Source organism: Photinus pyralis, unplaced genomic scaffold (genome assembly GCF_008802855.1).
Source record: "Photinus pyralis isolate 1611_PpyrPB1 unplaced genomic scaffold, Ppyr1.3 Ppyr1.4_LG10, whole genome shotgun sequence".
NCBI lineage: Eukaryota > Metazoa > Arthropoda > Insecta > Coleoptera > Lampyridae > Photinus > Photinus pyralis.
The window spans coordinates 12,837,447-12,862,939 of NW_022170250.1; the positions used below are offsets into that span (position 1 = coordinate 12,837,447).

General features: G+C 42.9%; 5 protein-coding genes across 12 annotated transcripts; 1 reads left to right on the forward strand and 4 right to left on the reverse strand.

Annotated features, from left to right (window-relative positions):
- Positions 1–5,245: 5,245 nt before the first annotated feature.
- LOC116161577 (CCR4-NOT transcription complex subunit 4-like) lies at positions 5,246–9,880 on the reverse strand. 4 transcript variants are annotated; one of them, XM_031474967.1, is made up of 6 exons: positions 9,674–9,880; positions 9,106–9,251; positions 8,858–9,054; positions 8,634–8,800; positions 8,401–8,577; positions 5,246–6,641 (listed from the first exon to the last, which is right to left on the reverse strand). In XM_031474967.1, exons 2-6 carry the CDS (start codon positions 9,211–9,213, stop codon positions 5,269–5,271), a joined length of 2,022 nt encoding a protein of 673 aa, XP_031330827.1. In that variant the 5' UTR covers positions 9,214–9,251; positions 9,674–9,880; the 3' UTR covers positions 5,246–5,268. The 4 variants fall into 4 exon arrangements, with proteins under 4 accessions (XP_031330827.1, XP_031330825.1, XP_031330828.1 ...); XM_031474965.1 differs by having other exon boundaries at positions 9,106–9,292; XM_031474968.1 differs by having other exon boundaries at positions 9,589–9,712.
- Positions 9,881–10,095: 215 nt separating this feature from the next.
- Positions 10,096–11,831, reverse strand: LOC116162366. The gene is made up of 6 exons (XM_031475981.1): positions 11,510–11,831; positions 11,214–11,465; positions 10,654–11,169; positions 10,489–10,606; positions 10,355–10,441; positions 10,096–10,303 (listed from the first exon to the last, which is right to left on the reverse strand). Exons 1-6 carry the CDS (start codon positions 11,829–11,831, stop codon positions 10,096–10,098), a joined length of 1,503 nt encoding a protein of 500 aa, XP_031331841.1.
- A 470-nt stretch (positions 11,832–12,301) lies between these two features.
- Positions 12,302–13,296, forward strand: LOC116161317 (transmembrane protein 134-like). Its single transcript, XM_031474631.1, has 2 exons — positions 12,302–12,648; positions 12,700–13,296. The coding sequence occupies exons 1-2, from the start codon at positions 12,461–12,463 to the stop codon at positions 13,046–13,048; spliced, it is 537 nt and encodes a 178-aa protein (XP_031330491.1). The 5' UTR covers positions 12,302–12,460; the 3' UTR covers positions 13,049–13,296.
- Positions 13,188–17,822, reverse strand: LOC116161316 (coronin-6). Its single transcript, XM_031474630.1, has 4 exons — positions 17,663–17,822; positions 17,373–17,570; positions 14,953–16,047; positions 13,188–14,483 (listed from the first exon to the last, which is right to left on the reverse strand). The coding sequence occupies exons 2-4, from the start codon at positions 17,568–17,570 to the stop codon at positions 14,301–14,303; spliced, it is 1,476 nt and encodes a 491-aa protein (XP_031330490.1). The 5' UTR covers positions 17,663–17,822; the 3' UTR covers positions 13,188–14,300.
- Positions 17,823–19,100: 1,278 nt separating this feature from the next.
- Positions 19,101–25,407, reverse strand: LOC116161053 (ataxin-2 homolog). Of its 5 annotated transcripts, none has more exons than XM_031474247.1 (7): positions 24,209–25,407; positions 24,024–24,148; positions 23,528–23,975; positions 23,127–23,277; positions 21,617–22,368; positions 20,129–20,316; positions 19,101–20,092 (listed from the first exon to the last, which is right to left on the reverse strand). In XM_031474247.1, exons 1-7 carry the CDS (start codon positions 24,241–24,243, stop codon positions 19,629–19,631), a joined length of 2,163 nt encoding a protein of 720 aa, XP_031330107.1. In that variant the 5' UTR covers positions 24,244–25,407; the 3' UTR covers positions 19,101–19,628. The 5 variants fall into 5 exon arrangements, with proteins under 5 accessions (XP_031330107.1, XP_031330109.1, XP_031330106.1 ...); XM_031474249.1 differs by having other exon boundaries at positions 19,101–20,077; positions 23,139–23,277; positions 24,024–24,160; XM_031474246.1 differs by having other exon boundaries at positions 23,139–23,277; positions 24,024–24,160.
- Positions 25,408–25,493: the final 86 nt, after the last annotated feature.

Consider the following 25,493-nt stretch of genomic DNA (forward strand, 5'->3'; position numbering starts at 1 on the left):
AAAATTAGCACTTCACACTGACTGTAAAATAGATACCGTACACCGTGGTGCGATAATTAATTATTAAAAACCGTCCGAGAAGTGTACTTGAGATGAGTACTTTTATTAGAGGCGAAAAGAGCTTAGTACAAGTTTTTCCTTACTTAGATATTGCCTTGCCGTTAGAATGTTTTTGTGCACTTTTGCAACAAACTGCTCAGCAGAAAGATCTTTCTCCGCATTAAAACGAATTTTGATTTACTTACGATCTAGCACGTATCTCAAAAAAATTTGATTTTGAGTTAGTACTGCAAGTTTCCACAAAAGAAGTGTAACGTCTAAAATCGGCGTGCGCGCGGAAAGTTGGAGGGAGAAAGTAGATTGGGAAACAGGCGGTTGCGTTAAGCAAAAAGGAAAGGGAGAAGAGAAAAGTATGAGGGAGTGTGTTTGTAGCGGAGATTAAAGAAAGGCGTTTAAGAGAAATTGCGAATCGACTGGGGCCCGAGAATTGCATTAGAAGAAATAATAATTGTAATTGGCCGTCCAAAAATTTAACAACGGACCAAGTTAACGCGAGCCGTTTTCCATCTTTCTTTACCCCAATGTGCATAGAAGATAGAATGTAGATAGATTTGAAGTAAATCCGAAGCACGGAGAGTGAATACCGAGTCCTTTCGATATTGAACTAATCAGCATCTTTGTCAGCATTCAGCGACCTCCAAATTTAATCAAGAGCCTGCTCCGCCAGCTCGGCTGTACACAATTCCTTTCCGGAAAACCCACAAACAGATAAGAAAGAACGCCGTGTTCATAATTGTTTGTACCTGAGTTATCACCCAATTAACCATCATTCACCTCATTTCATTCACCATTAGTACAGCATAATTCTAACCACCATCAATCGTAACTTTGTGATAAAAATCAATTAAGTGTTAGGTTAACTTTATAATCAAAATAATACGTGTCGATTTATCTGTCGGTTGGCATGTGAGTTAAAGACAGATTGGCGCCCAAAAATTATGTAATAAATTTAAATGAAATTGTAAATATTTGTATCCACGACCCCGCCACCCCCAGGAACTGAGTAGAGCCAGTGGCACCATTAAACTCATTTTTTTTCTAACGTCACAAAAGCAAGATCATTTCTATTGTAAAATTTTGTTTGCAGTATTTGTTTGGCAAAAAAAATTTATTTTAAAATCAAATAGATAAATAAAAATACATTTTTAGGTGGTGTAAAAGAACTATATTGTATATTTGGTATGAAAATGACCTAATAAAATTAACTAAAAAATTAGCTCGTTGGCCTAGGGGAGCAAAAATCTCTAATCCCCCTCCGCCTCACGGACTGAGTAAACTGAAACCTGCGACACATTTAGAATATATAAACACAACTTTACTTCAAAGGAATTAAACCTGACAGATGAATTTGACCTAGACGTAGGATCAATCAGTTGTGTCATCAGGTCAGACCTGCATCGGCTGTGTAAGCATTCTGAGGGTTGATGATAACAGACTGACAACTTTATCGGAATTAATGACCTACTCGATACCTCGATGTGAAACTACGCCTACATGCTGTCCCCTTCGGAAGTTACCTATATATTCTTCTATAGTAGCCCCGGTGTCTATACAGACATCTTCCTTAGAGCGTCTGTAGCGGGTGGAGAATTAGGGGAAAGAATCTACAAAGGGCGCGTCTCAGGATACCCCTTAAACTCAGTTACTGGTTCCAAAGCCTCAACAACTCAAAGTTAATAGTAAACATATTTCCGGGACTGAGCAGAAGGAGAAAAAGGTCTCCGCTCTCTGAACCTAACACATCTTAGTGACGCTGCCCCTATATAGTCTCTAATAATAATAATAATAATATTTAATTGTGAGAAGGGGTGAATTACACTTACACTCGTCAAAAGAAACGGGAAATTACAAACATTAAAAATAATAGTATATAACAAACAAACTAAAAACAGACAGGTAAAAACAATAAAATCGCAATAAAAACGCTAACTAATTACATAATCTACCACTAGCCACAAACTCGTTAAAAGAATAAAATGCGCTACATAGAAGAAAATTTTTAATAAACAATATCTCCCGCCAGACAGACAAGCACGCAGATGTGGATAAAAAAAGACCGAGGCCCGGACGCACAACTCGTCTCCCCGCCAATCTCAAAAAAAAAAGAAATGGCGATCACACCCCCAATCAACAACGGGTTCATTCTGCAAACACGGTTATCGAAAAACAATTCAAAATAGCTACCTATATTACCTACATATATCAAAATTCCATTGCGGGTAAGGTAACAGTAGCTAGCTCACAGGCGGAAAAGTTGTAAGATCATCTCGTCAAGGGCGGAGCTTTAGCACGCACTTTCAGGGGATGAAGCTACTCGGGCGAGTTCTTGAGGATCTCATGCGGTAGTAACCATTGCTTGGAGTGAATGAAATAGGTGGTCGGCAACCTCCCCACCGTTGTTGGGAGGCTACCATGTCAGGCATTCGGTTGTCCAGGAAGATCTGCTTCTTAATAGGCACTGCGAGGTCACCGTCTGGATGCCGGGACAACCCCAAGGACTGGTTAAGCAGCGTTTATCACATGACTGAGAAGGAAGCTGATGATTATTTTTAGAATTGAGGAAAACGCCCAGGGTAGTCTAGAGACCAAGAGGAGAAAATTTTGGTTACTAAGTTGCCCTTAAGGTCGTGACTATTAAATCAGCTGCACCAGTGTGAAACTTCGAACAAAAAAAACCGTAAGAATGGTAAAGTAAAAGACTTATGGGTTTCGGCATTGAATATTCAATGGTTCCGGGTGATTTTTAAAGGAAGGAATTACGGTTTCGGTTCTGAAAAAACAAATGGTTCTAGTACGGTTTTCTGTATTTTTTTCGGTCCGATTCAGATCCATGATTATGTGCATATGTTTTCTCTGAAATTTTAAGGGAATGGTGCTTACCACAAAATGAGTTTTATTAAACGCACGTACAACATAGGATGTGTATCCCCAAACGCAAGAAAGTTATAACGCTTGCGCCGACTTAATTTCTTTTTTGCGACTCAATTTTTTTAAACTTTTTGCGGAAAATGGGTCCTATAAAATCAAATAATAAAAATCACATCATTTTTTCCACCACTGTTTTCTGACACTTTACCTACACAGTTTCTTGTAATACCAACTTTCTTACATGCAAGCGGATTTTTCCGAAATTTTAACAGAGGGTATCTTTTTATAGAAACTATTTGAACGCTGAATGCCTGAAAACGAATTTCGCTAGGGTTTTTTTTAGGATAAAAGACTGTTACTGCGGAAATGCGCTTTTTGTAAAATTACTTTCGTACTTTGTTCATTTAATCGTTAACGGTTCTGAAAACTTTTAGGCTCATCCTCGCAATTGTTAAACTTAAACACTTTGGAAAATAAAACATCCGTACGCAAGGTGGTCAATTTTAAATTGGGAAAATTGTATCCAACTTTATTTACTATTTAACAGTAAAACTATAAGCAAATTGAAATAGAGCAGTTCCAAAAATGTGGATGCCGAAGTGATTATTAGTGAAGTTCGCGCTCGTATGTGATAAATTTACATGTTATAAATTGTGTGAAAGTTCTTTAGACACATACCAAAATAACGGAGGGAGATAATACAGTATAGGTATTATATACCAAGGGACTAAACACTAAAGTGTGTGCTTTTATATCGATGGGTTAGAATGCACTTTAATCCTGTGGTTTATACCCTATTTTTTAGTACAGTTACAGCAACTTCAATGTATATATGTATGATAAGTCAATTTAATTTAGAGATTATTGAACAAGACAACCATGCCGAAAGTATAATTCAATACGCCTGGCAAAGTGTAACACCCGACTAAATAATAATCTTTGAATAATAAATTGAAAGGTGTAAAAATTTCGAAATGCATCAGATATTTTTTGCAAAAATTCGTATCTTTAAAAATATAAGGGTTGATTTAGCTCCGCCACTCCTCAGCCAGGTCTGCAGTTCTGTGTTTGGGTATGATTGGAGAAGGATTTCATAAACCTGTTTTCAGCTCTAAGACTAATAGATTTAGCCTACAGCCACTAAATCGGTGCCAACATATGTGAGAAAGATGTCCAACAGTAGAATAGCGATCATGCTAACCTAGTTGTCAGTACAATTAACATTCCCGGCATTTCAGTGGCGTGTGTTATTTCCTTAGAACATTTACAGCGTTATTCCAGTATAAAATACGAGTAGTTTTTAGGAAAACATTAATTAGAATGTTGTGTTTAATTTGTGGAGAACATATAGTACAGAAAGTGCAATTACATTTCATAGTTACAAAATATGTGCTTCGTAATTTTTGCGCCACCTATGGTTTTCCATGCATTAGGATGCTACTGCGCATGCGCGGTGTTCTACTTACGGTGCAAAATATCTGTTTGTGTTAGCATTGATGTCTTCCTCGATTATGATAGATATATGGGAACAAAATGCTTCTTATTGAAGGTAAATGGGAGGCTATATCTATGTATACCTATATGACCTAAGCATTGATAATTACATAGCATATATGGCATTAGCGCTTTTAGTTTGTTGTGTACTCCATCTCACTGCACACTCATATAATGCTTATCTAACCATTCTAGCTTATTATAAGTCAGCAGTGGCGTATTTACGGGGGGGGGGGGGGGGGGGGATGAAGGGGATATATCCCCCCCCAGAAGAATTGAGTTATCATCATAGCTATTAGGTATTTAGGTAATACTCCGCTATCCGCTCCGCCCACTTTAAAATAAAGGCAATAATATATAGGTATATATAGAGAGCAATTTTGGTTTTGGTTAAAGTCTAAAGTCACTAAAATCTAAATATTCTGTAGTATTCACTATTCAGTGAGTGATCAGTGTTGGCAGTCAACGATTTGGCTATTCGGCATCGATCGGCAATTCGCTACATTGATGCCCAAAATAACAAATAGGTATCAGGTACTAGATATAGAAAGTACCGCAATCATCCGCCATTTTTCGGCAAATTTGCTGCCAACTTAATAAAATTGACAAATAAAATCTGAATAGCTGTCATTTTTTATAACCTAACTTCATAGTAATGTCATGTTTTATAAAAATATATACAGATATCTCCAAACAGGTGGAACAATCCCTAACATTAAAGTTACTAGAATCTGGTAACTTCCGCCATTTATGGGCAAAAATCATGCGTTCTCTCTCTAACACACGAGCCCAATGGATTGCGGTACTTTCTATATTTAGTGACTTTAGTACAACATACAGGACGTCTCACTCACCTGGATGGTGTACCTTGTGATTTTGCTCGTTTTCAATGAGCTCGGCGAGCGCCTTCTGTGTCTCGTGAAACGGATCGAAATCCAGCTCGTCCTCGGGCCGACTGTGATTCTTCCCGACCGAATTTTGATAATGCGGGTTATGCAACGACGACGACGGCGACCCGAAGCTCTGTCCGTTTATATCGCCGTTCATAAACTGGCCGCCGCCGCCGTGCATACTGTTATGGATTAACTGTCGATTTAAATTTAAGCTCATCAACTGTTCCTCGATCTGTCTCTGCTGCATGAGTAGCATGTTCTGTCTGTCGGTTAAATTGTGCAAGTAACTGTTGCTCTGCTGCTGGCTGAGGCCGTTCATCGGATGCGTGGTGAAGCCGTTCGTGTAAAGATCCTTCTGGCCGTTCTTGTAAAAGTCCGAGAAGAACTTGGACATTTGCTGATCGAGACCGTTCACGCCGTTGACGTGATTTAGACCGTTGATTCTGTCAGTTTTCAGGAATAGGGGCGAGGTGGTGTGGTTGAAGTGCGAGTGCTTGTTAGACAGCGCCTCCAAGATGTTCTCCTGCAGTTTGTTTGTGGTGGCGTCAAAGCCGTTCTGATAGCCGTCCATATTGCCGAACATGTCGATGGTATTAGGGTAGCTGTTGCCGAATGTTTCCAGTGTGTCCTTTACTCCCACCCGGTGTTTCGTGAGGTCCTCGACGAGATGAGTGGTCTGCTTCGAGAACCCGAACGCCGCCTCCCAGTCCTCGGTGCTGTTGATGTTCGGCAGTGAGTCGTTGAGAATTTGACACTGGGGCTCCGTACCGCCGTCCGAAACCGGATCCTCCTCGATCTCGGGGGCGATCTTTTGAAATGTGTTTTGTGAGAAGAAGCTGGAGTTGTCGTCGATTATCGGTATTTTTGGTATTGCGCATTCCATCTTTTCCGGCTCGAGCTCGTTTTTGCTTTTGGATGTGTTCTGGATTTTTTCCTCCATCGACTGTGACTTTTCGCATTTGCCATTGCTCGCGGTGCACTCTGCCGATTTACTCTTTTCCGGCTTCCTACTGCAGTCGCTTTTTAACTTGGTTTTCGCCTTCTGTGTTTTGTCTTTACTGACGGTTTCCGGCTGTTTCTTCTCGCATTTGTCCCCCTTTTCCGAATTCAACTGTGGCCAATTGTCCTTTGTGGTAGACGCCGAGGAGGACGTCGACTCTTTAGTTTTACTAACAGATCTTACTTCGGACTGCTGCTGCTGTTGTTGCTGTTGCTGCGCACTCTGTATTGCCATTTTTGTAACTAACAGATCATGCAACTTTCGTTCGTATTCCTGGTGTTTGCCCGCATGCATTTGTTCCTTTGTAAAACTGGCCTTTGGATCGCCTTAAAACAGAACATTATACAACTTTGCGGGACCGCAGACATAGTGCAAGAAATAGGATAGTAAGACAACCTTATGGAAATTTTATCCGGGGGGTCTGGGGGGGTATGGAATACCACCCAGTGCACAATGACCTTATGATAGTCATCAATCTTCCATTTTCCTTAGGGGTGCTGCCTGGGAGGTGTTCCATACCCCCCGGTTCCACATTCTTCCCCAAAACATTTACTGCCCCCCTTCTCGGGAAGACATAATCAGGAGGTCCTTTATAAGAGACTACCACAAGAGACCTTGGGGTTGACTGTGTGGGGTGATTATTATCATAAGGTCATTGTGCAAAAGGATGAACAATCAATCTTCTTTTTTTCTTAGGGGTGTTGCCTGGGGGGTGTTCCATACCCCCCGGTTACACATTCTTCTCCAAAACATTTACTACCCTCACAAGGGAGCTTGTGGAGTAACGAACACTGCTCGGGAAGACGGAATCAGATGGTTCCTTATGAGAGACTACCACAAGACACCTTGGGGTTGACTGTGTGGAGTGGCAATGTAGCACCGGGGGGTCTGGGGGGTATGGAATACCCCCCAGTGCACAATGACCTTATGATGTTGCAAAAAGATGAACAATCAATCTTCTTTTTTTCTTAGGGGTGTTGCCTGGGGGGTGTTCAATACCCCCCGGTTCCACATTCTTCCCCAAAACATTTACTACCCTCACAAGGGAGCTTGTGGAGTAACGAACACTGCTCGGGAAGACGGAATCAGATGGTTCCTTATGAGAGACTACCACAAGACACCTTGGGGTTGACTGTGTGGAGTGGCAACGCAGCACCGGGGGGTCTGGGGGGTATGGAATACCCCCCAGTGCACAATGACCTTATGATAGTTGCAAGAAGATGAACAATCAATCTTCCTTTTTCCCTAGAGGTGTTGCCTGGGGGGTATCATACTCCCCGGTTCCACATTCTTCCCCAAAACATTTACTCCCCCACAAGGAAACTTGTGGAGTATCGAACACTTCTTGGGAAACCAGAATTGAATAATCGCTTATTAGTGGAATCCTTGAGGTTGAACATATCGAGTGACAACGTAGCACCGAGGGGTCTGAAATACTCCCCATTGCACAATAATTGCAGGAAGATGAACATTAAATCCGGGAATCGACCGATACCGATATTAATATTGGCATATACCGATTTATCGGTCGCGAATCGCCGATAGTTTGGCTGATACATTCAAGATAAACGGGAAAACCTGGATTTGTCAGGGAATTTAATGAGAAATGCACCATTTTTGCTTATCTACGCGTAACCAGCGTTTACTGACCGATTGGAGCATTTGCATTCAATGCGGTCCCGTAGCCACGCATTTTAGTGTATGTGACTGGTGCTCAATTCAGTTGTTTTGTTTTTCGATGCAGTGAAGAAAATCAACCATTGCTATGACGGGATTGGAAACCAAAAAACCAGTATCCGTCGATTCCTAATTCAATCAAAACAATCCTAAGGGATTAGTGCCACTACTTAGCTTCAAAAACTCTGACACTTACATACATAACAAACACTTGCCAAAGCTAGGTAGTGGAGACGCTTATCTAATCTAATAATTTAAAAACAAAAACCTACATTGTTTATGAAAAACAATACACAAAAAATGACTAATCAATGTAAGGAGTCGACCAAATCATTTGATTTCTATCGTCTCAACGCGAAGGGCGTCTTACTATTCTATTCTTTTACCCTACGCCACAGGTGTGCTTACCGAAATCGTGCAGGTACATACAGTCGGGCTTCGGACACGGCTGGTTTTTCATGAAATGTGAACAATACTTTGTGGTACCCAAACTAGATTTTATAAGCCTACCGTCTATTGATATATTATTGACATTTTGTATAGCTCGTAAGGCGTCATCACTTTTCATATATGTAACGTAAGCACCTGAAAAACGCACGCACGTAATCACCCTTCGAGAGACGAAGCATCCCGAAACTCACTCGCACTCGGACCCTGGGAACCAGCATAAGACGTCGATTGATTAATGACGACTTTGTGTATCTTGCCAAACTTTCCAAAGTACTCGTGCCTCTTTAGGATCTCCGCGTCGGCGAGCCTAAGTGGTAGACCGACGACAAAGACGAGATTTTTCTGAACCACGCGTACACTGCAACAATCGCAAGTTAGCCGTCTTTTCGGGAGGGAGGGGGGAGAGGCGACTCACTTGGCTAGGTGTTTTCGACTTTCGCTAAGTTTGGCCTTACGCTGCTGATCCCGCTGACGTTTCTCCGCCTTCAGCTGGGCGACCTGCTCCTTCGACAGCGGCGTGAAGTCGGCCGGATTTTCCGAATACGCCTTCCGACAGGCCGGACACAATCCGTTTTCGTCTGTCCTAATCCGATGCCAGCAAAAACGGCATATCTGCGATGGGGGGTTTGTTTACAGACGGACGACGACACGACGAGTACGAACCTGATATCCGCAGCTGCACGGAAAGAAGTTGAGGTCGTCGACTTCCAACGGCTCCATGCACAAAGGGCACTCGACCTGCTCCTCTCCACTTTGATTAAGAACCGACATCTTTCTATACCTTCCCAAAAAATACTGCTTCGCTTAATCTTAAAAGAGCACAGACTGGATTAGTTTCTTCGGCTGGAAACTGACAAATGGGTGTAAATGAAAATATTATTGTGGAATTAAAAGGAATTGAACAGCTGTCAAAAAAGCTGCTACATGGCAGTTTTTTTTGCGTAAAAAATCACTTTTCCCAATAACGGTTCTGCCCATTCAAATTTTGATGTGACAAACGAGGCCGCCTCGACTCGCAAACAAAAATTCGAGGAATTTTTAAACGTCTTCTATTGTGTAGAACGACAATTTACGGAACGAACCTCTTATATACGTTGCAAAATTCAACAGTGAGCGTTCGCCCTTTTAATACACCCATCAACTTACACGCAAATTACGCTAGAATTTAACTGCGACCACAAATTCTGTTATTAATTATCCGATTAATGCAGGAAATAAAATATTTACTTACAAATTTTTCAGATTGAAAGATTTCAATATGGCTACTTGATAAATCACCTACGCATGAGCAATGTTTCATACAGGACGGGTATAATAATCTACGCTTTCTTTGCATAATCGCTAACGAACCTCCTTCGGCACACCGTAAAATTCATTACAATACGAAATAACTCAAAAACACCCTCCCAACGTAAACCGCAGCACCCCCAGTATGTTTTTGAATTTCCCGCGATCAAAATTATACAGTTTTGTGTCTATACGATCTTCGGTACGGTACAACAGACACCTGTAGCTTGTCAACATACGAGTGTTATCCGAAAAGTAAACTCAACTCAAAGTTTGGTGGGGCATGTGATTCTTCTTGGGCTCTAGTCGTGCAATAAATCCATACCAATGGGCCTAAATATATGAAAGTATATTCGCACGATAAGTTTACATTGCACTTTCAGATGATGAGGACTCTATGTTATAAACCGGCATAATCCGATCCGCCGAGATTTCGCCGGAAAACGAGCTGCCCTCGAATCTGTCCGAGAAGCTCGTCTGAACCCCCAGACCGCTCGGCGAGTTGCGATCTTCCGAATTTTCAACGAATCTGGCTCGATCGCTTTTCGCGCGTACTTCCCCCTCCGTTTTGTAACTGCATCGACAAAGATTACGAATGCGACGAATTGAGCGGGCGGAAACCTACCAGACTACGCGGCGTACGACGTGCGAACTGTTCTTCTTTGGGACTAGGCGTCGCTTACTTTCAACAGTGGTGGCACTGTCAGTGGTGCTGAAAATTGGAACTGTAATCGCAACTTACGGTGATCGTACTAGTACGTTTCGTTTTTCGAAGCGGAGGAGGTCACCCCTTCGGATGCGGACGTCGTCGAGTGCTTCGACGATGACTTACACGAGCAGGTGTTGATGCTTAACAAAGCCGCGCCGTCGCCTAAGCCTGAAATGTGACGTAAACTGTTCGTGTTGCGATCACGACGTGTGTACGTTTCCGTCCGGCCTTAATCCGGTAGCATATGAAGATGGAGCCCAACAGAAACCATATGAAGATGGTCGCGAGCAAGGCCATCAGAATCAGATCCGATTTTTTTTTGTCGGTGGTCGTTTCGTCCATGTCGTACTTCACGGCGGCGTCCTTCACTTGCATTTCTGGCATTATATTGTAATTTCCCATCTGCTTCTCGTTGCGCACCCCCATAGTCTTCAGCGTCTCCAGAATGCGCAAAACCCCACCGAATGCGGAGTAGAATTTCTCGTGATTGAGTAGGGGGACGATTTGACTCTGAATCCAATGAAAGAGGGAGTTTGTGAACCGCTTGGTGTCAGTCTGATTGGCGTTGTGTGCGGTTAGGCACTTCGTTGCGGCAATGTAATATTTAACTAGCACGTAGGATGCCTCTTTCGAGTCGATCTTCAGAAGGGGGTGCGCTTTGAATGGCAACGCGATCGCGGCGGGCTCTGAGGGCGAATCCAAAAACGGGAGCGGTATCTCCACGCAGCCGACTAAACCAGGCGTTAGCATTTCGCTCCCCAATGGAATTACTCACTTTCCCTCTCGATAACCGCCAAAGTATTGCAGGGGTTGGTGTCGCCTGTCGTCAGTGGCAGTTCCAAAGGTTCGACAGCCAATCGGACACCTGAAGGACCGCGGCTTTTAATCCATCCACGGCCATTGGTGCGTAAAAAGCACTTCAGTTCGTCAAACAGCTTGCCGAGCTTCTCGATGCTTCCATAATTAATATACCCGGCGTAATACGAATATCTGGCCGTTGGTAAAACGTACCGGTACAGGTATCCGCCTAAAAAAAGAGGACGTAACGATCACGTTCTGCGCGAATCTAACCTAGGGCGTCAATCAAAGCGTGTAGCGTTATTTGGTTTGCTTTCCCGTGGGTGTCCTTCCGGACTATGTCCAGGAGCAGTCGAAAGTATTCCACGAGATCGTTTACGTACATATTATCGTGTATGTTTAAGGAGTGCGTGTCCGGCAAGATATCCTCGAGGAACATTCTCGTTGTGAGAAGAGCGACGTCGTCCGAACTCCAGCACTCTTTCGCGATGTCGGATTCTGTAAATAGAACTGTGCCGACATTCAAATTCATAACGTTGCACGGACAATTGGCGATTATATAAATAAAAATGTAAAAATACATCACGAGTGACATCTTGTCAAACTATTTGGAAATTTATGGTTTTCCATACTTAATGTCGTAAGTTGTGTTGCCTAACAGTAAGGAGCCTCAATTACAGTAATTAAGTAACTGAATGAGGAAATAATCTCCTATTCTAGCATAAACAATACTCCTAGAATCCTAGGAATCAGAGGGCGGGTTCCAAAATCTCTGGTTACCCATATCGCCTCCCATTCTACCAAACTCCTCTCTTTTGCCATATTCCTTTGATCTCACCCGCGCTTGCATCTTTGCTTCATGAGTTATCTAGAAATATTCCCAGCCGTTTCCTGCCCCTAGCGCTCCTTCCCCCAAGAAATTGTACCATCACGACGCCCGTATGGTCACCTAGTTGCTTACTCTCTGAAGGAAGGAAAGAAATTCCTGCTAGACTTCTGGGAGTGGAGCCTGTTCGATTTATGTGTTACACCGAGTTACACCAGTGCAGGATATTAAACAATTGCTTTTGTTTCGTGGGTGTATATAACAACTAACATAACCTAACATTCTACTTATGTAAAATATTGCTCCCCTTTTTTACTTTATTTTCAAAGTGAAAAACGGCATCAAATTGGAAAACTATGAATTTGGTTATTAAATAAAACTCCCCGGAACTCAGGAAAATGTCCAGTAAACAATTCGCACTTCCCAACGGTACGGCCGCGAAGCAGAAGAGATTCTCCATAGACGACGCCTTCGAGGAAGAAACGGACGAGGCCATACGTGTCTACGGTACGACATGCATGCCGTCGAATAAAATCGGCCTCAATGGAGAGGGCGACTACACAAGCATCAAAGTGGACTCGGCCAGGTATTGACGTGCGTGCACCTTTAAATCCAGGTCTCATCTGTTCGTTTTCAGGACGTACAAAATGTCAAACGACGCCTCGCGAGACAGCGACTCTTTAATCCAGGATTACTGCGACGGCTCAAATCAGGAGATTAGCAATACTTCGTGCTTTCAACATCCGAAGATACGCGAGAACTGGCGCATGGTACTTGCGGCGACCACGTTGCTTTTTATTGGTATAGGTCTGCTCACGACTGGCACGTTGGCACTTGCTGAACCGCAGGCCGGACTCCAGGGTGCCGTCTTCTTGCTCGCCGGGTTCATCTGTTTTATACCGGGGGCGTACCATGTCGTCTACATTTACCTGGCGGCAAAGGGCCGACGCGGCTACCACTTCCACAACTTACCACTTTTCACATAATGCGCTCGTGCGGTAGGCGTAACTTTTAAGGAAACTGATCTCATTATTATCGTACTTGTAAATTTAAGAGCCACTCTTAAGTTGAATGAAAGACATCCCGTAGCTTTACCTTCTTTTTTAAGCTTTAGAAATAATGACACATTTGGCACTGATTTATTGTTAAGTAATAACAAATAATTATTTATTTATTACATTTTATTATCACATAATCCATAAAATCTATTGTAATTAAAAACTTTCATACTAAAGTCGGCTTATTGTGCATTTTCGCTAAAGGCACTTGTACCTTACGTTACTAATTAGTAAAAAGACAACCTTATAAGGCGATTTATTTAAAAAATAATAATAACAAAACGGCGAGGGGGCACCGTTCACGAAATGACATATATACTTTGAAAATTGTTAATAACATTATATACATGGGGTTCGTTGTTACGAAACGAAAAATGGTAAATGCATACACGCACACACACAAACGCATTGTAGATGAGGCAGTGGTCGGAACTTCAATTCCGTATCGTTAAGAGAACTGTAATTTGACAATTAGGGGCATGAATCTGAAAGGCCACACAAGAAAACTGAGACATGATTGCGTCCTTTTTTATTTTGGAATTGCAAATTTTTTTTAAAAATTTCGAAAATTCCCATGGGGTCTGGGGGGGGAGGGGTGTGTATGGAACTTAATGGCCCTAAAGGTCATATACTAATAATGTACAGGGTGTCCCATTTGCGACACTGTAATTGTAATCAAAAAAGCAACACAGGCGCCATATGCTCTTTTTGAGCCAAACTTAAATTGGTAAAATCAACATTTGAAAATTAAAAAATACGAGGAAAAATCAAAAAATTGCCAATTTCAGAAAGACCAAAGTTTCTTTATAATGGTTCAAAAATCTTTTTTGAATCACTTGAATGAATCTTTTGTTAACCATGGTATGGTATATTTTTTAGATTAAAATATACAGGGTGGTCCATTAAGAAAAATGAGGTTAGGTCCGGTTTGTGAAACCTTTAATTCCTTCAGAAGATGGTAAAAATAAAGTAGGCCTTGGATTTTGATTTATCTGAAAAAAAAAATTTTTACCTACAGCTCCGGCTAATCATTTGTAATTCATTTAACTGGCGGTACTGTACGAAACTTTTCTGTGTGGCCGATCTGGATTTCGCAGTGTACGATCTTACATTACGGGTTAGTACGAATGAATTGTTATTTGAAATAAACCTGAAACCTTTAACAAAATGAAACAACACCTCAAACTTCGTCGGACGCCATCGGGGGCACGGCGTTCAGGCCGTCGCCGCCCGGTCCGTCCTCGTCGACGTTACTTTTACTTAAAGCTACCTCCGCCTCCAGCGCCCTAATCCTGTTCTCGTGCTTGACGATCATCGCCTTCAACTTTCGGATCTCGTCGGCGAAGTCCTGCAGCGTCTTGTCCTGAAACGGGAAATTGTAGCGTGCTAGTTTTAGTAGTGGTAGAGGACGGTTTCTCGACCGGCTCGTCACCTCGACCTTCAAAGGTCACTCTTTTCCTTGACGGTCTTTGAAAGTAGGTCAAGAAAGAAAACTTCGCGACGTTTTTTTGCGGGCAGTCAGCCCGTTTATGTGAAAACGCAATTCGTCTGTGTCAAAATAAGGTGCCAGTTTAAGATTATCGCAAAATTAGAAAAAAAGTATGTCATTTTAAGATTTCTTATTTTAATTGTCGGCCGCCTGCGTGCGGGGTAATTGTAAACTTTTCTTTCTTTCATAGATTTTGTTTCAATTGTTTTCCCAATTAATTAATTAGCTAACCGTTTTGTGGGTGGCGTAGTGACTGCATGCCACACCGCCTAGGTGGGTGAGTGACTGAACTGGTCTAGTAACGGCCCTTTACCACTTCAAGTGTAATTTCGTCGAGTACTACCGAGACTTCCGGTTGTGGTTTCGCCGCCTCCTTGGAGCTTTTGCCCGAACCCTTATCGAGCACGTTGCGCCGTCGGTTAACGCTAATCGAAATCTTCGCCTCGGGCGGTTTGTATCCGTCCTTGAGCGAGATGAGGATCGGATCGACGTCCTTCCCCTCCATCCACTCTTCGGCGGTGCACGCGGACGAGTCGCCGATCGTGTCCGGGTACAGATCCTCCTGGAAGAGTTCCGACTTTCTCGGCACGGTCATCGTGATCACCTGACACAGGCCGGAGTTCGTCAGGCGATAGAAGCGCGATATCTCGCAGATCGAGACGTCGCAGCCGCGTTTCGGCATCATGCCGATGCCGCGCTGCGGATCGGGCGTCTGAAACGTGTTGATGTAGTGGACGAAGGGCGGTTCGGGCGTTATCTCGAAGTAGCGGATCACCGAGTCGCCCTTGCCGCACAGGTAGATTAAGTTCGTGTCCGCGTCGTACAAGGGGAACATGACGCCGTTTGACGTGTCGAGTTCCACCATGACGATCGGCTCGCTAAGCATGTCGGGCGTTCGCAAACTGTACTGCCTTTCGGACATCTTCGAGAAACCGGTCGTGAAGACGAGCCCGTGCCGCAAGAAAATCGCGCGCGTTGCTTTCGAGCCCTCGTGGCAGACGGCGTCCGATTCGATAACGCCGGTTCGCGGGTTGATAATTCGTATCTTCTTATCCTTGCAGGTCGTCAATAGCTGCGAGCCGTCCCAGTTGAAGCAGGCGCTGTAGATGATGTCGGGGTGGCAGTCGATGTGAACGAGCGCCTCGCCGGTGCCCACATTCCATATCACGACCTGGTTGTCGCTACCGGCCGTTAAAAGTACGTTTAGCGCCGTCGGATGCCATAAGACCAGCCCCACCCGCCGCTGGTGGTAGAGAAGGTCGACGATTGGTTCGGTTAACGTCTTAACTAAACCATGGTCCGGTATGTGCCACACTTTCACGACACAATCCTCAGAGCCGCTCGCGATCACGTTGTCATTGTGAGGGCAAAACGCTATGTCTAGCACGGGGCCTTTGTGACCGCCGACCAGTGGATGGTCCGCGGCTATACGACCGGCCTACAAATTGAATCCACATTTTTAGATTGTTCTTCCACTTAATCCATAATATCATATGTTACAAGAAAAGCGGCAGGGTGAAAAGAACACTGCGCCAGCCCCACTTTCACGCGAACGCTCAATGCGCATTTTTTCGCCTAAACAACAAATCATATGGGCGCCAACCCACCCCCCCACTGTTATCACTTATATGATAATTTTCGAGAAAATACCATTGAACTTACAACCACGATCTTATGAAGTATGGGATACTCTTCAGGAACAAGAATACAATTGTCTTTTCAAGAAATCGTAGTACCGGGGGGTCTGGGGGGGGTATCCCAGCAGACGAAGATGCAATTACCTACTTTGGGGAGGGCACACTCTGTTGGCTGAGGGCTTTTCCATACCCCCGGTGTTGTGCTTTTACTCAAAAACGTTTAGTGTTAGTCTCGGTGTTAGCACTTATACGATAATTTTCGAGAAAATGCCATCAAACTTAGAACCACAATCCTTTGAAGTATAGAATACTCTTCAGAAAAAAAGGATACGATTGTCTTTTCCGAAATCGTACCACCGGGGGGTCTAGGGGGTATTCTCCAGCAGACGAAGAAAAGACTACATACTTTGCTGAGGGCACACTCTGTTGGCTGAGGGGTAGTCCATACCCTAGTAATTTACTATAATCATAATACATTAACAATTGTCTACTGATAAACAATTTCCCAAACAAATTGGCGAGGAAATTGGTATTGAGAGAACATAACACGGAAGGAGGTGCTTACAAAAACAGGTGGGAGGGGCAAAAAGCGCCTAAGAGAGTAAGGTGGGGCTCAGATAATCTTCTATAGGGCACCTCACCATTTCTTAAATACGGCATACGGTTCACTTATAATTCAACAAGTTAGGTAAACTTATTATTAACCCGACTATGTGAACAAAAAACCCGATGAAAAGCCTTCTTTGACATAGAATCAAGGCCAGTGCTACAAAAGGATCACTTTCTTTTATGATCTTGGGAGAGGATCAAAATCGCTTCAATTTAAATAAAACTGTATAAATTCATAAAATAATTAGAGCGTATTCCCAATTAGAAAAAGTATCGTCGCGGTGTGCAACTCCTGTTACGCTATGGTAACTTTTTCGAGACAGAAATAAATAATATGGAAAATATGAGTACGAGTATATTTTTGGAATTTGAAAACTTGCCAAATTGTCGCCGACCTCTCCTTTCATAAATTTTGTAATTAGGTATCAAGGATGCGGACTGCACGTTATCTTATCAAGGATTCTCACATCCGCATCGCGGCCACTACAGATAACGACGACGGGCCAAACTTACTTACTTGCTTGTGCGGTAAAACAATAAAAGCACCGCCTCCGGCGCTTTCGACGATAATAGCTAAAAATTTCGGATTTACAGTACAAAACGTCGAGTCCCACGAACTTTTGCTAACCCTAATGTTGTCGTAGCATTGCTCCCGTTTTAGGGCGGTCCCGTAAACGTGCCGAAACTTCGAGCTGCGTACCACTCTAAACGACATCTAAAAAATCGAAGAAAAACACATTTAAATGTAGCTGTAAATAGATAGCAAAAACATAACCTTAAAACGACCGTTACTCGTACGATATTTACCTGAATGAATAATTTGACGGTTCGTAGAAGGTCTGCACATTCAAAAACTTATTAAAATAAGTTAAACATTTAACTTGAAACCGAGTTATTTTCTACATCACCAAAACACCGACGGTCAAAGCAAAAGGCCATATTTGGATATGCAAAGTTTTGAAACGTCAAAATTTCAAACAGCGACATCTCTTATATTTATGACGAAACATCGCGCCCTCTAGGCGCATTCAACGGGATTCATCGGTTCAAGGTAGCTTCTTCATTCCCGGAATTTTTTATCAATCCTTTATTATTTATTGATTTTATAAACAAATCCTGGACACCCTCGATAGAAAATCCTACTACGACTCTCTAGTGGTACCTACTTTGTACTGTGGTTTCGTCGCTGTTTACAGGACGAAATTATTTTTGGGTTAGATAAATAAACGAAGCATTTTTTTCCAGGTGTGTGCCAAAAAATTGTTGAAGAAATTTATCCGCTTTGAGTCTACTCTTTGTTTAAATTTAATGAATAAACAAAGCGAGTGTGTAACGGAATTCCCGTTACTTTTCACATGCGCTATGTAAGTTGCCTATCATTAGGCGAAATGCTCTCACTTTCTGTTGTACCTTTTCAATCTTGATTGCTTCAGCCCTTCAAGGGCCTCCAGAGATGTCTGGCCCTTCCAACTGAACTCTAGGCTCCATCTTGAGCTTTCTCGACCCCTCATAAACTTTCCTCCATTGGACGGTCTGCAAACGATCGAGGTCTAAGAAGTCTCTCGAAAACTTGTCTAGTGAGGAATTCACAGGTTCTACATTCTTATAATTTTTAAAAAGGGGCCATCGAACGTACCACCAGATCACGACCGAGGGTCCTTAGGGTTGAAGGTTTTGAGAGAATACAGAATACCCCCAGCCATTCCCTCTTAGCGCACAAATTATAGTTGTAGGTAAAGAGACACTGAATCTTTAATTTCTGGGGGTATATACCCTCCGGTTCTATACTTCCCCAAAAATATTTTTTGGATCCATCGAATGTAGTTACAGAATCCTGTTTAGTAGGGAGCCGGCCATAAAGAACCTTCTATAGCACGTAGGTGCCTTTCTAATGTTTTTGCACAAGAGAAAGCTATGACTTTTCAGATTACTTTCCCGAGTGCGTTCTCGTTGAGCTAACTCCAATAATCCCAACTCAAAAAAAAGGGAGCAAACTTAATAATAAACGAACTCATTCATGATTTATTATTTTTCCAGATGTCGGTTGACAATTTTTCTTTTCCATTAGCAACAAATAATAATGTTAATGTTAAATCAACATTGTTTAAAAAACGCATCTTGTAAAATACATACAAAAATTTCAACAAATTTGAGTCCGCGATGACCGAAAGAAAAGAGTAGCAATAGTAGGATGAACGTCGAGAATGTCGAAAGAGAGAGATAAAAAAAAATGGTTCATAACAAGTAGCGTCAACGCTTTTTTTTTACTGCGAATATAATTTAAAACATACAACAAAAACAAATTGGTGACCATAATAATGGGTGCCGATTGTAAATACACTTAAAAAATGAGTCGTAGTAATAATGAGAGTAAGGCACCTGCATTGAAATTTCGCAAATAAATCTCTTGTCGTATTATTTCGTCATTAAAATTGTTTCAAATAAGGTGAGGGGGGGCAAGGGGCGCTTTTATTACACATTATGAAAAAGGCAACAAGTGAATAGAAGTGAAATAATGCAGGAGTAACCTTAAAATGGAATGAACGATTGATGAATTGCGATTAGTTTTTTTTGTTTTGCCTAAGCGCCGCCGAGGTCACGCGGCGCCGAGTGGAACTAAAAAAGAAGTTCGCGATTTAAAACAACGCGGTCACGCGCGCGTACCCGATGGAAACGTACGGGCGTGCGGGTAGTTTGGGAGGGGGATACGGGAGGGAAAATGGGGGAAAGGGAGAGAGGGATGTTAAAATTTAACTAAAATTGTAATTTAATACTAGGGAGCCGGGGCGTGTTGAGGTTGATGTGGCGGTTGCTGTAGGAGAACTTGTATGGGTGCCTGTGGAGGTGGCGGTTGTTGTATATAGTGCATGCTGGTGGGCATCATGTGCGGTGGCGGTAGCACCGGGCACATAATCTGAAACTGGGGTCCTTGTGGGGGCTGGGTCGCTTGGTACTGCTGGGGCGGTTGATGTCCTTGGTTGGGCGTGTACGGGGTCGGCGGTTGAGCCGGACTCGGGGCGTTTGACGGATTCTGCGGTATGTATTGGATCTGCGGTGATTCGTACATGCGTAAAGTGTGCATTTGTTGATAGGCCGCCTGCGGATTTATACTGGATGGATACACGAACTGTTGTAGGGGGGCGGGCGCCAGCAAAGGTTGACCGGTCGCCGCGGCGACCTGCATTTGCGACGCCATGTCCGCGCGCATTTGACCCATCGGAACTGAAAATCGAACCACTAAATCTCATTACGCCTACTTCCGCTTATCCTCACCTTTTCGTATCCTGTTACCTTGAGGATGTGCCTGTGGCGGGTACTGACCTTGACTCGGAAGCATGTAACCCATAACCATCGGCATCGACGGTTGACCCGGTGGACCGCTTACCGTCTGCGGTATATACGGACTGTGACTGGGCGTCTGCGGCGTGTGAGGTCTGCTCGCACTCGGTGTACTGGGAGATCTACAAATCAAACATAAGAAAAACGAAGTAGGGATGTCGTATTCAGAGTTGGCCGGGTAGTGGCATTGAGAATTTTTTGTTTTGACATTAAAAAAGTTATTGCGGGTTTTTTAAAGTGAAATTCCTGCTTTTAAATCAGAATGACTATGAAGGGTTTGAATGCATGAATTGTATCTTGCCTTGCCTTATGACACTGACATGTACAGGGTGGCCAAAAAAGAATGCGAGGTACTGTATCTGGGAACCTGTCCATCGTAGAGGCTTGTGGTAACAAAAATTTATTACTAAAACGGCCACGAGAAAAACCTGGAAAATATTTTTAAGTTTCTGAAATGGCCGCTAGGGGGCGAAACGGCAATCTGGAATCTAAAAAAGTGATTTTTCTGTGAATTCCGCTATATTAACCTAACAAAAAAATGTCCGGTCTTTGAAGACCTTTTTTGTTTGATAATTTTTCCTGTATCTCTAAAAATGAAGTGGTAGGGGGTTTTCAAGAGTTATTCTTCGGCTACAAATATTATACTATTTGAAGTTTTGTTAGTTTCACATATCGCCGCTTGAGGGCCGACAGAAATGGTTAATTTTCTCAAAAAAATTAAATGCGTTGGTGGGATTTTTTTAAATGAAAAAGTAGCTAAATGATGCCTAAACAAGCTCGCGAAAACCTCATCTCGATATCTTGGTCCTAACCTAACATTTAGGCCAAAGAAAATTTTATTTTTTTAAGATTTTTCCGGAAGTATTTTTATTATATAATTTGTTTTCATAAAAAAAAAATCGTACCAATGCATTTAATTTTTTTGAGAAAATTAACCATTTCTGTCCGAATGTCGAAAAAAGCCCTCTGATATGTGAAACTAACAAAACTTCAAATAGCATAATATTTGTAGCTGAAGAATAGCTCTTTTGAACTAACCCGAGTTTGTTTAAATCGGCTCAGCCGTTTCTAAGATGCAGGGTGTTCTTTACGGAAACCTTTGAATACCCTCCACCACTTCATTTTTAGAGATACAGGAAAAATTGTTCAGATTATCGTCAACTTCAAAGACCGGACATTTTTTTGTTAGGTTAATATAGCGGAATTCACAGAGAAATCACTTTTTTAGATTCCAGATTGCAGGTACGCCCCCTAGCGGTCATTTCAGAAACTTAAAAATATTTTCCAGGTTGTGCTCGTGGCCGTTTTAGTAATAAATTTTTTTACCGCAAGCCTCTACGATGGATAGATTCTCAGAAACAGTACCTCGCATTCTTAGTTGGCCACCCTGTACATATCTTGAAATTGAAAATAAAAATTTACCTGGGGGTAAAAGGTTTTGCGGTCGGATTCAACACAAACTCTTTCGCGTTGGGATTTAACGTTGACTTTTTGAATGTGCTCGTGACCTTGTCCAAGTTCTCCTGCGGCGGCGAAATCGACTGTTGAGGTTGCGTCGACGGCAGTGGCGGGTTCGCCGCCGCCGGCATTTGCTCCGGCGGCAGAACTAGCGATTCCGTCGGCGGCTGCGCCAGCTTGAAGTCCTGCGAAAACTTGTGCAGTTCCTTCACCTCCTCCCTGTGTCGGGGCTGCGGCACCGGACTCGGAACGTTACTGTTTTGCGTGGGATAGGCGTTGCGCACGTTCCTCGGCGGCATCTGTTTGGCGTCGCCGTTAAGCTGGGCTTTCGGCGGATTCGACCCCCCGTTCGGGGGCGGAGGTTGCCTCTGAAGGGGGGGATTGTAAATGTGCGGCGCCGTGTGGTTCGGTATTACGTGCTGTTGCATACTCATCGGGGGCGTTTGCGATAAGTGTATGGGACCTTGGGGCGGTATGTGAACGTCTCTATTTTCACGTACGTGAGCAACAGGTGGCGTTGCGTTCGTGTGAGGGGGCGGGGGATGTGCGGGGTACTGGAGTGGGGGCATATTACTTTTAGGAGAAGGTGTTGTTTGAGCACTGCTGCCCTGAGAAGGTGGCGGTGTACTGCGCATCAACTTCCCGGACGTTTGATTCTTTCTCTTTGCCGGAGGTATGTACTTGCCTCCACTCGTAGTGGTATCCAGACCTGGTTTCTGCAGAACAAACAGACAATTCAAGTACAAAAAAAACATTATTATTATTATTATGTCTGATCTGACTGCTCTTAAATTCATTTTGACTGCACCTTCATTACAAGAGTTCAAAAGATTGGTCGTCTCTTGTAAAAACACAAAAAAATTAAGAATTGAAGTTTGAGCTTCTCAGGGTCCACCCAATTTTAGTTCCAAAAAATCTTTGTGCTTTTGAAATTTTTAAAAAACGTTTTTTGCATACCAGCAAGGTGCACTTTGAAGATGAGATACGCCCGAATGTTATTAAGTTGTTCAGAATGAAAAACACATTTTATTTTGAATACTTTTTTTGGGTTTCCTAAAAAAATATAAGAAAAAAAATCAAAGTAAATCTAGGACTTTAAAACTTTGTTTTTCATTCTAAACAACTTTTCTTAAAAACATTTGGGCGTATCTCGTCGCTAAAGAGCACTTCATTGGTATGCACAAAAATTGAAAATTTTAATGGCACACTTGATTTTTCAAAACTAAAATTGTCACAAATTAGTTTCCAAGCAAGCAGGGCTGATCCCCAGAAGATCAAAATTCAATCATGGGGGGGGGGGGGACACTGTATAATGAAAATCAAACCCGCCCATGAGATTTCTTTGAATTCTAACCACAGATTCAACTTTCATTTTGGTATTTTGGAAACATAGATGCTCCTAACCTTAAAAATTTCTAACAAAAATAAGCACGAGTTCATCAAACTTTATTGGACAGTACTGGCACAAACCTACCGAATAACTTACATCTTGATTCGGTACTACCGGCCTTATCACAGCTGCAAATCGTTCCTCTTCGTCGCCGTTTTCCACATCCTGCCTTGCCTTATAAGTCGGTTGATTCTCGATTTCGCTCGCTATCTGTTCCGCCTTGGCCTCTTGTTCCCTGTTAAAAAAAAATAATGTGTAGAACGCGTACCAAAAAGAAGAAAAGTTATATTTTCAGAACGCGACTGCACAATTTGACACATCTTATAATAATGAAGTTAGCAACAGCGTCTCCTTCAGTTTAGAGACCCTGTATAGTAACAAAGTTATGTTTAATATACAGGATGTAAACAATTAAAATGTAAAAAAAGGGTGATCCGAAACAAAATTGCAATTTGACTATGAAAATTAAATTTCGAGGCGCTCACCTATAGTCCGGCGAATCTGTATGCTGCAGCTGAACGGTGTAACCGCGCAACGACTGATCGTACGTGCTGGTCACCCCGTAATCCTGCTCGTTCTTCCTGAACATGTCGTTCGCGTCCCAGCCGTTCGCGCCCGGCTCGAGCTCGAGCGAGGTCTCGTCGCCGTTGACGCCCGACGACGGGTCCCACGGCTCGAGCTCCTTCTCCTCGCCGCTCTTCTGCTGGCCGTTGAACTTCGCCGAGATCGCCGTATCGGTTTGGAAGGTGTCGCGCGTCGCGAAATCCAAATCGACGTCCCTAGCTACCATGCTTATTATGTCGGACGTTTTGAATATGAGCTTATCGGCGACCGCGTCGGGTATTAACGTCGAGTTGCCCGATTCCGGATTCTCCACCTTGGCGGGCACCTCCAGGACAACGTCGAATTGGGACGAGAACGTACGGAAGACGCCTAGAAATTATGGTGAGCGTACGATCAGCGCGAGGTGGTGGTAGTTACCTTCCCAGACGCTGCCCGATGCCGTTTGTATACGAACGACGTTTCCGACGTGCGATGTGGCGGCGTGCATGAAGTGCGCGTTATTGTAGACCCCTTCGGTGACCACCGATCGCACGCGAGGTGGCCTGTTAAAGAATCTTTGAAGTGATTTAAATTAGGAAGGAATTGGTGTCGTACGCGCTTACCTTAACGGCCCCCCTCTGTTTTTCCTCTTGTTCATATTGTCACCGCCGCTACCGATTCCGGTGGTGTCGTACTTTCTCGTAGGCACGGGAATTTTGGAGAAACTTTAAAGCACGCCTTGTAAGAAACTTGGTTTTCTAAGAAAAACCTCTCGCGAACTCGCAAAAACAATGCGAACAAAGCTCACAGTACACAAAATGGCTTAATGACGTAATCAATAAATGCAAATAAAGGCTTAAATCATTGCTTGAATTTCCTTGGTCGTTATTTAAACCTCCGGGTGTTTTCACTTAAAGGTCGATTAACTAAACCTTAATTATTTTAGGTACTTAACAAAGTAATAAGTTAATTAACAAGTATTAAAGTGAAACCCATTACGAGTATTGCTCGAATGTCAGACTGACGAGCGCGCTTCGGCGCATGTCCCATCATGGCGCATCCAATCACAGCACACCTGCTCTACATCTAAGCGTGACTCTCCATCAAGAAGCATGTGCGTTTTTTTTTAAGGTCGGCGCCATTTTCAAAACAATTTAACCACCCCTAGGAAGTAATTAATCTTCTTTTGTCAGGCACTTCAAAAGTTATTGGAATAATGTTCCAATTTTATATAGATTACTTTAGCGCACGCTAAAACAAGAGGCAAACCAACCAACCTGCAAGCTGTGACCCTGATAAAGATCGTCTGCCCCGATTCAATCCAAGCACGATGAACCTAAACATTAAACTCCAATTTTTTGAACTGAAAATACATAAACAAATCATGTATTATCTTCTTACTTTTCATAAAAGAAATGGTGTACTTTTCTAGTGTAAATGTGCTTTTATTCTCCACTAGAGGATTCGGCGACCTTCGTACTGCCTTTGGAAAATCTCGTTTCCTTGGATGGGACATACGCTCGGTTTCGGTGGCTGCGCCGCCTCACCTCGCGTACCCACCGAACTATTCATATTGAAACCTTCGCAGACAAACGTCCAACCATTTCCCAAAATGTTATCGCAATCGGATAAACGGTTTGGACAGCCATAAGACATACATTCATTTTTATTTATATAGATTGCAATTTACTTTTGATTATACGAGGTTTTCCCAACTTTAGTACAGTTTCCAGGCACACAAGCAAAGAAACATGCCAGTTTTTGAAATGAAGAGCAACGCATGCGCGTCTGAAGGGAGTCGCGCTTATGTTTAGACGGTAAGGCAATCACAGCCATACCTGTTTTGTTTTAATGGCGGTAAAACGACGACTTTCAAATTTGTCAATAATACGGAGTATGCGTGCAATT

Coding starts and splice junctions, on each gene's coding strand:
- LOC116161577 (XM_031474967.1), bottom strand. CDS start 9,213: ATGTCGGTTCTTAATCAAAGTGGAGAGGAGCAGGTCGAGTGCCCTTTG. Junction 8,801..8,857: donor AGTCGAAAACACCTAGCCAA/GTGAGTCGCCTC, acceptor CGATTGTTGCAG/TGTACGCGTGGTTCAGAAAA. Junction 6,642..8,400: donor TATGTACCTGCACGATTTCG/GTAAGCACACCT, acceptor TTCTGTTTTAAG/GCGATCCAAAGGCCAGTTTT.
- LOC116162366 (XM_031475981.1), bottom strand. CDS start 11,831: ATGTCACTCGTGATGTATTTTTACATTTTTATTTATATAATCGCCAAT. Junction 11,170..11,213: donor GGCGGTTATCGAGAGGGAAA/GTGAGTAATTCC, acceptor CGCCTGGTTTAG/TCGGCTGCGTGGAGATACCG. Junction 10,607..10,653: donor GATTAAGGCCGGACGGAAAC/GTACACACGTCG, acceptor GTCACATTTCAG/GCTTAGGCGACGGCGCGGCT.
- LOC116161317 (XM_031474631.1), top strand. CDS start 12,461: ATGTCCAGTAAACAATTCGCACTTCCCAACGGTACGGCCGCGAAGCAG. Junction 12,649..12,699: donor ATCAAAGTGGACTCGGCCAG/GTATTGACGTGC, acceptor GTTCGTTTTCAG/GACGTACAAAATGTCAAACG.
- LOC116161316 (XM_031474630.1), bottom strand. CDS start 17,570: ATGTCGTTTAGAGTGGTACGCAGCTCGAAGTTTCGGCACGTTTACGGG. Junction 16,048..17,372: donor TTGTTTTACCGCACAAGCAA/GTAAGTAAGTTT, acceptor TTCAATTTGTAG/GCCGGTCGTATAGCCGCGGA. Junction 14,484..14,952: donor AACCACAACCGGAAGTCTCG/GTAGTACTCGAC, acceptor TTCCCGTTTCAG/GACAAGACGCTGCAGGACTT.
- LOC116161053 (XM_031474245.1), bottom strand. CDS start 24,243: ATGAACAAGAGGAAAAACAGAGGGGGGCCGTTAAG. Junction 23,278..23,527: donor ACAGATTCGCCGGACTATAG/GTGAGCGCCTCG, acceptor TTTTTTTAACAG/GGAACAAGAGGCCAAGGCGG. Junction 22,369..23,126: donor ATCAAGATGTAAGTTATTCG/GTAGGTTTGTGC, acceptor TTTGTTCTGCAG/AAACCAGGTCTGGATACCAC.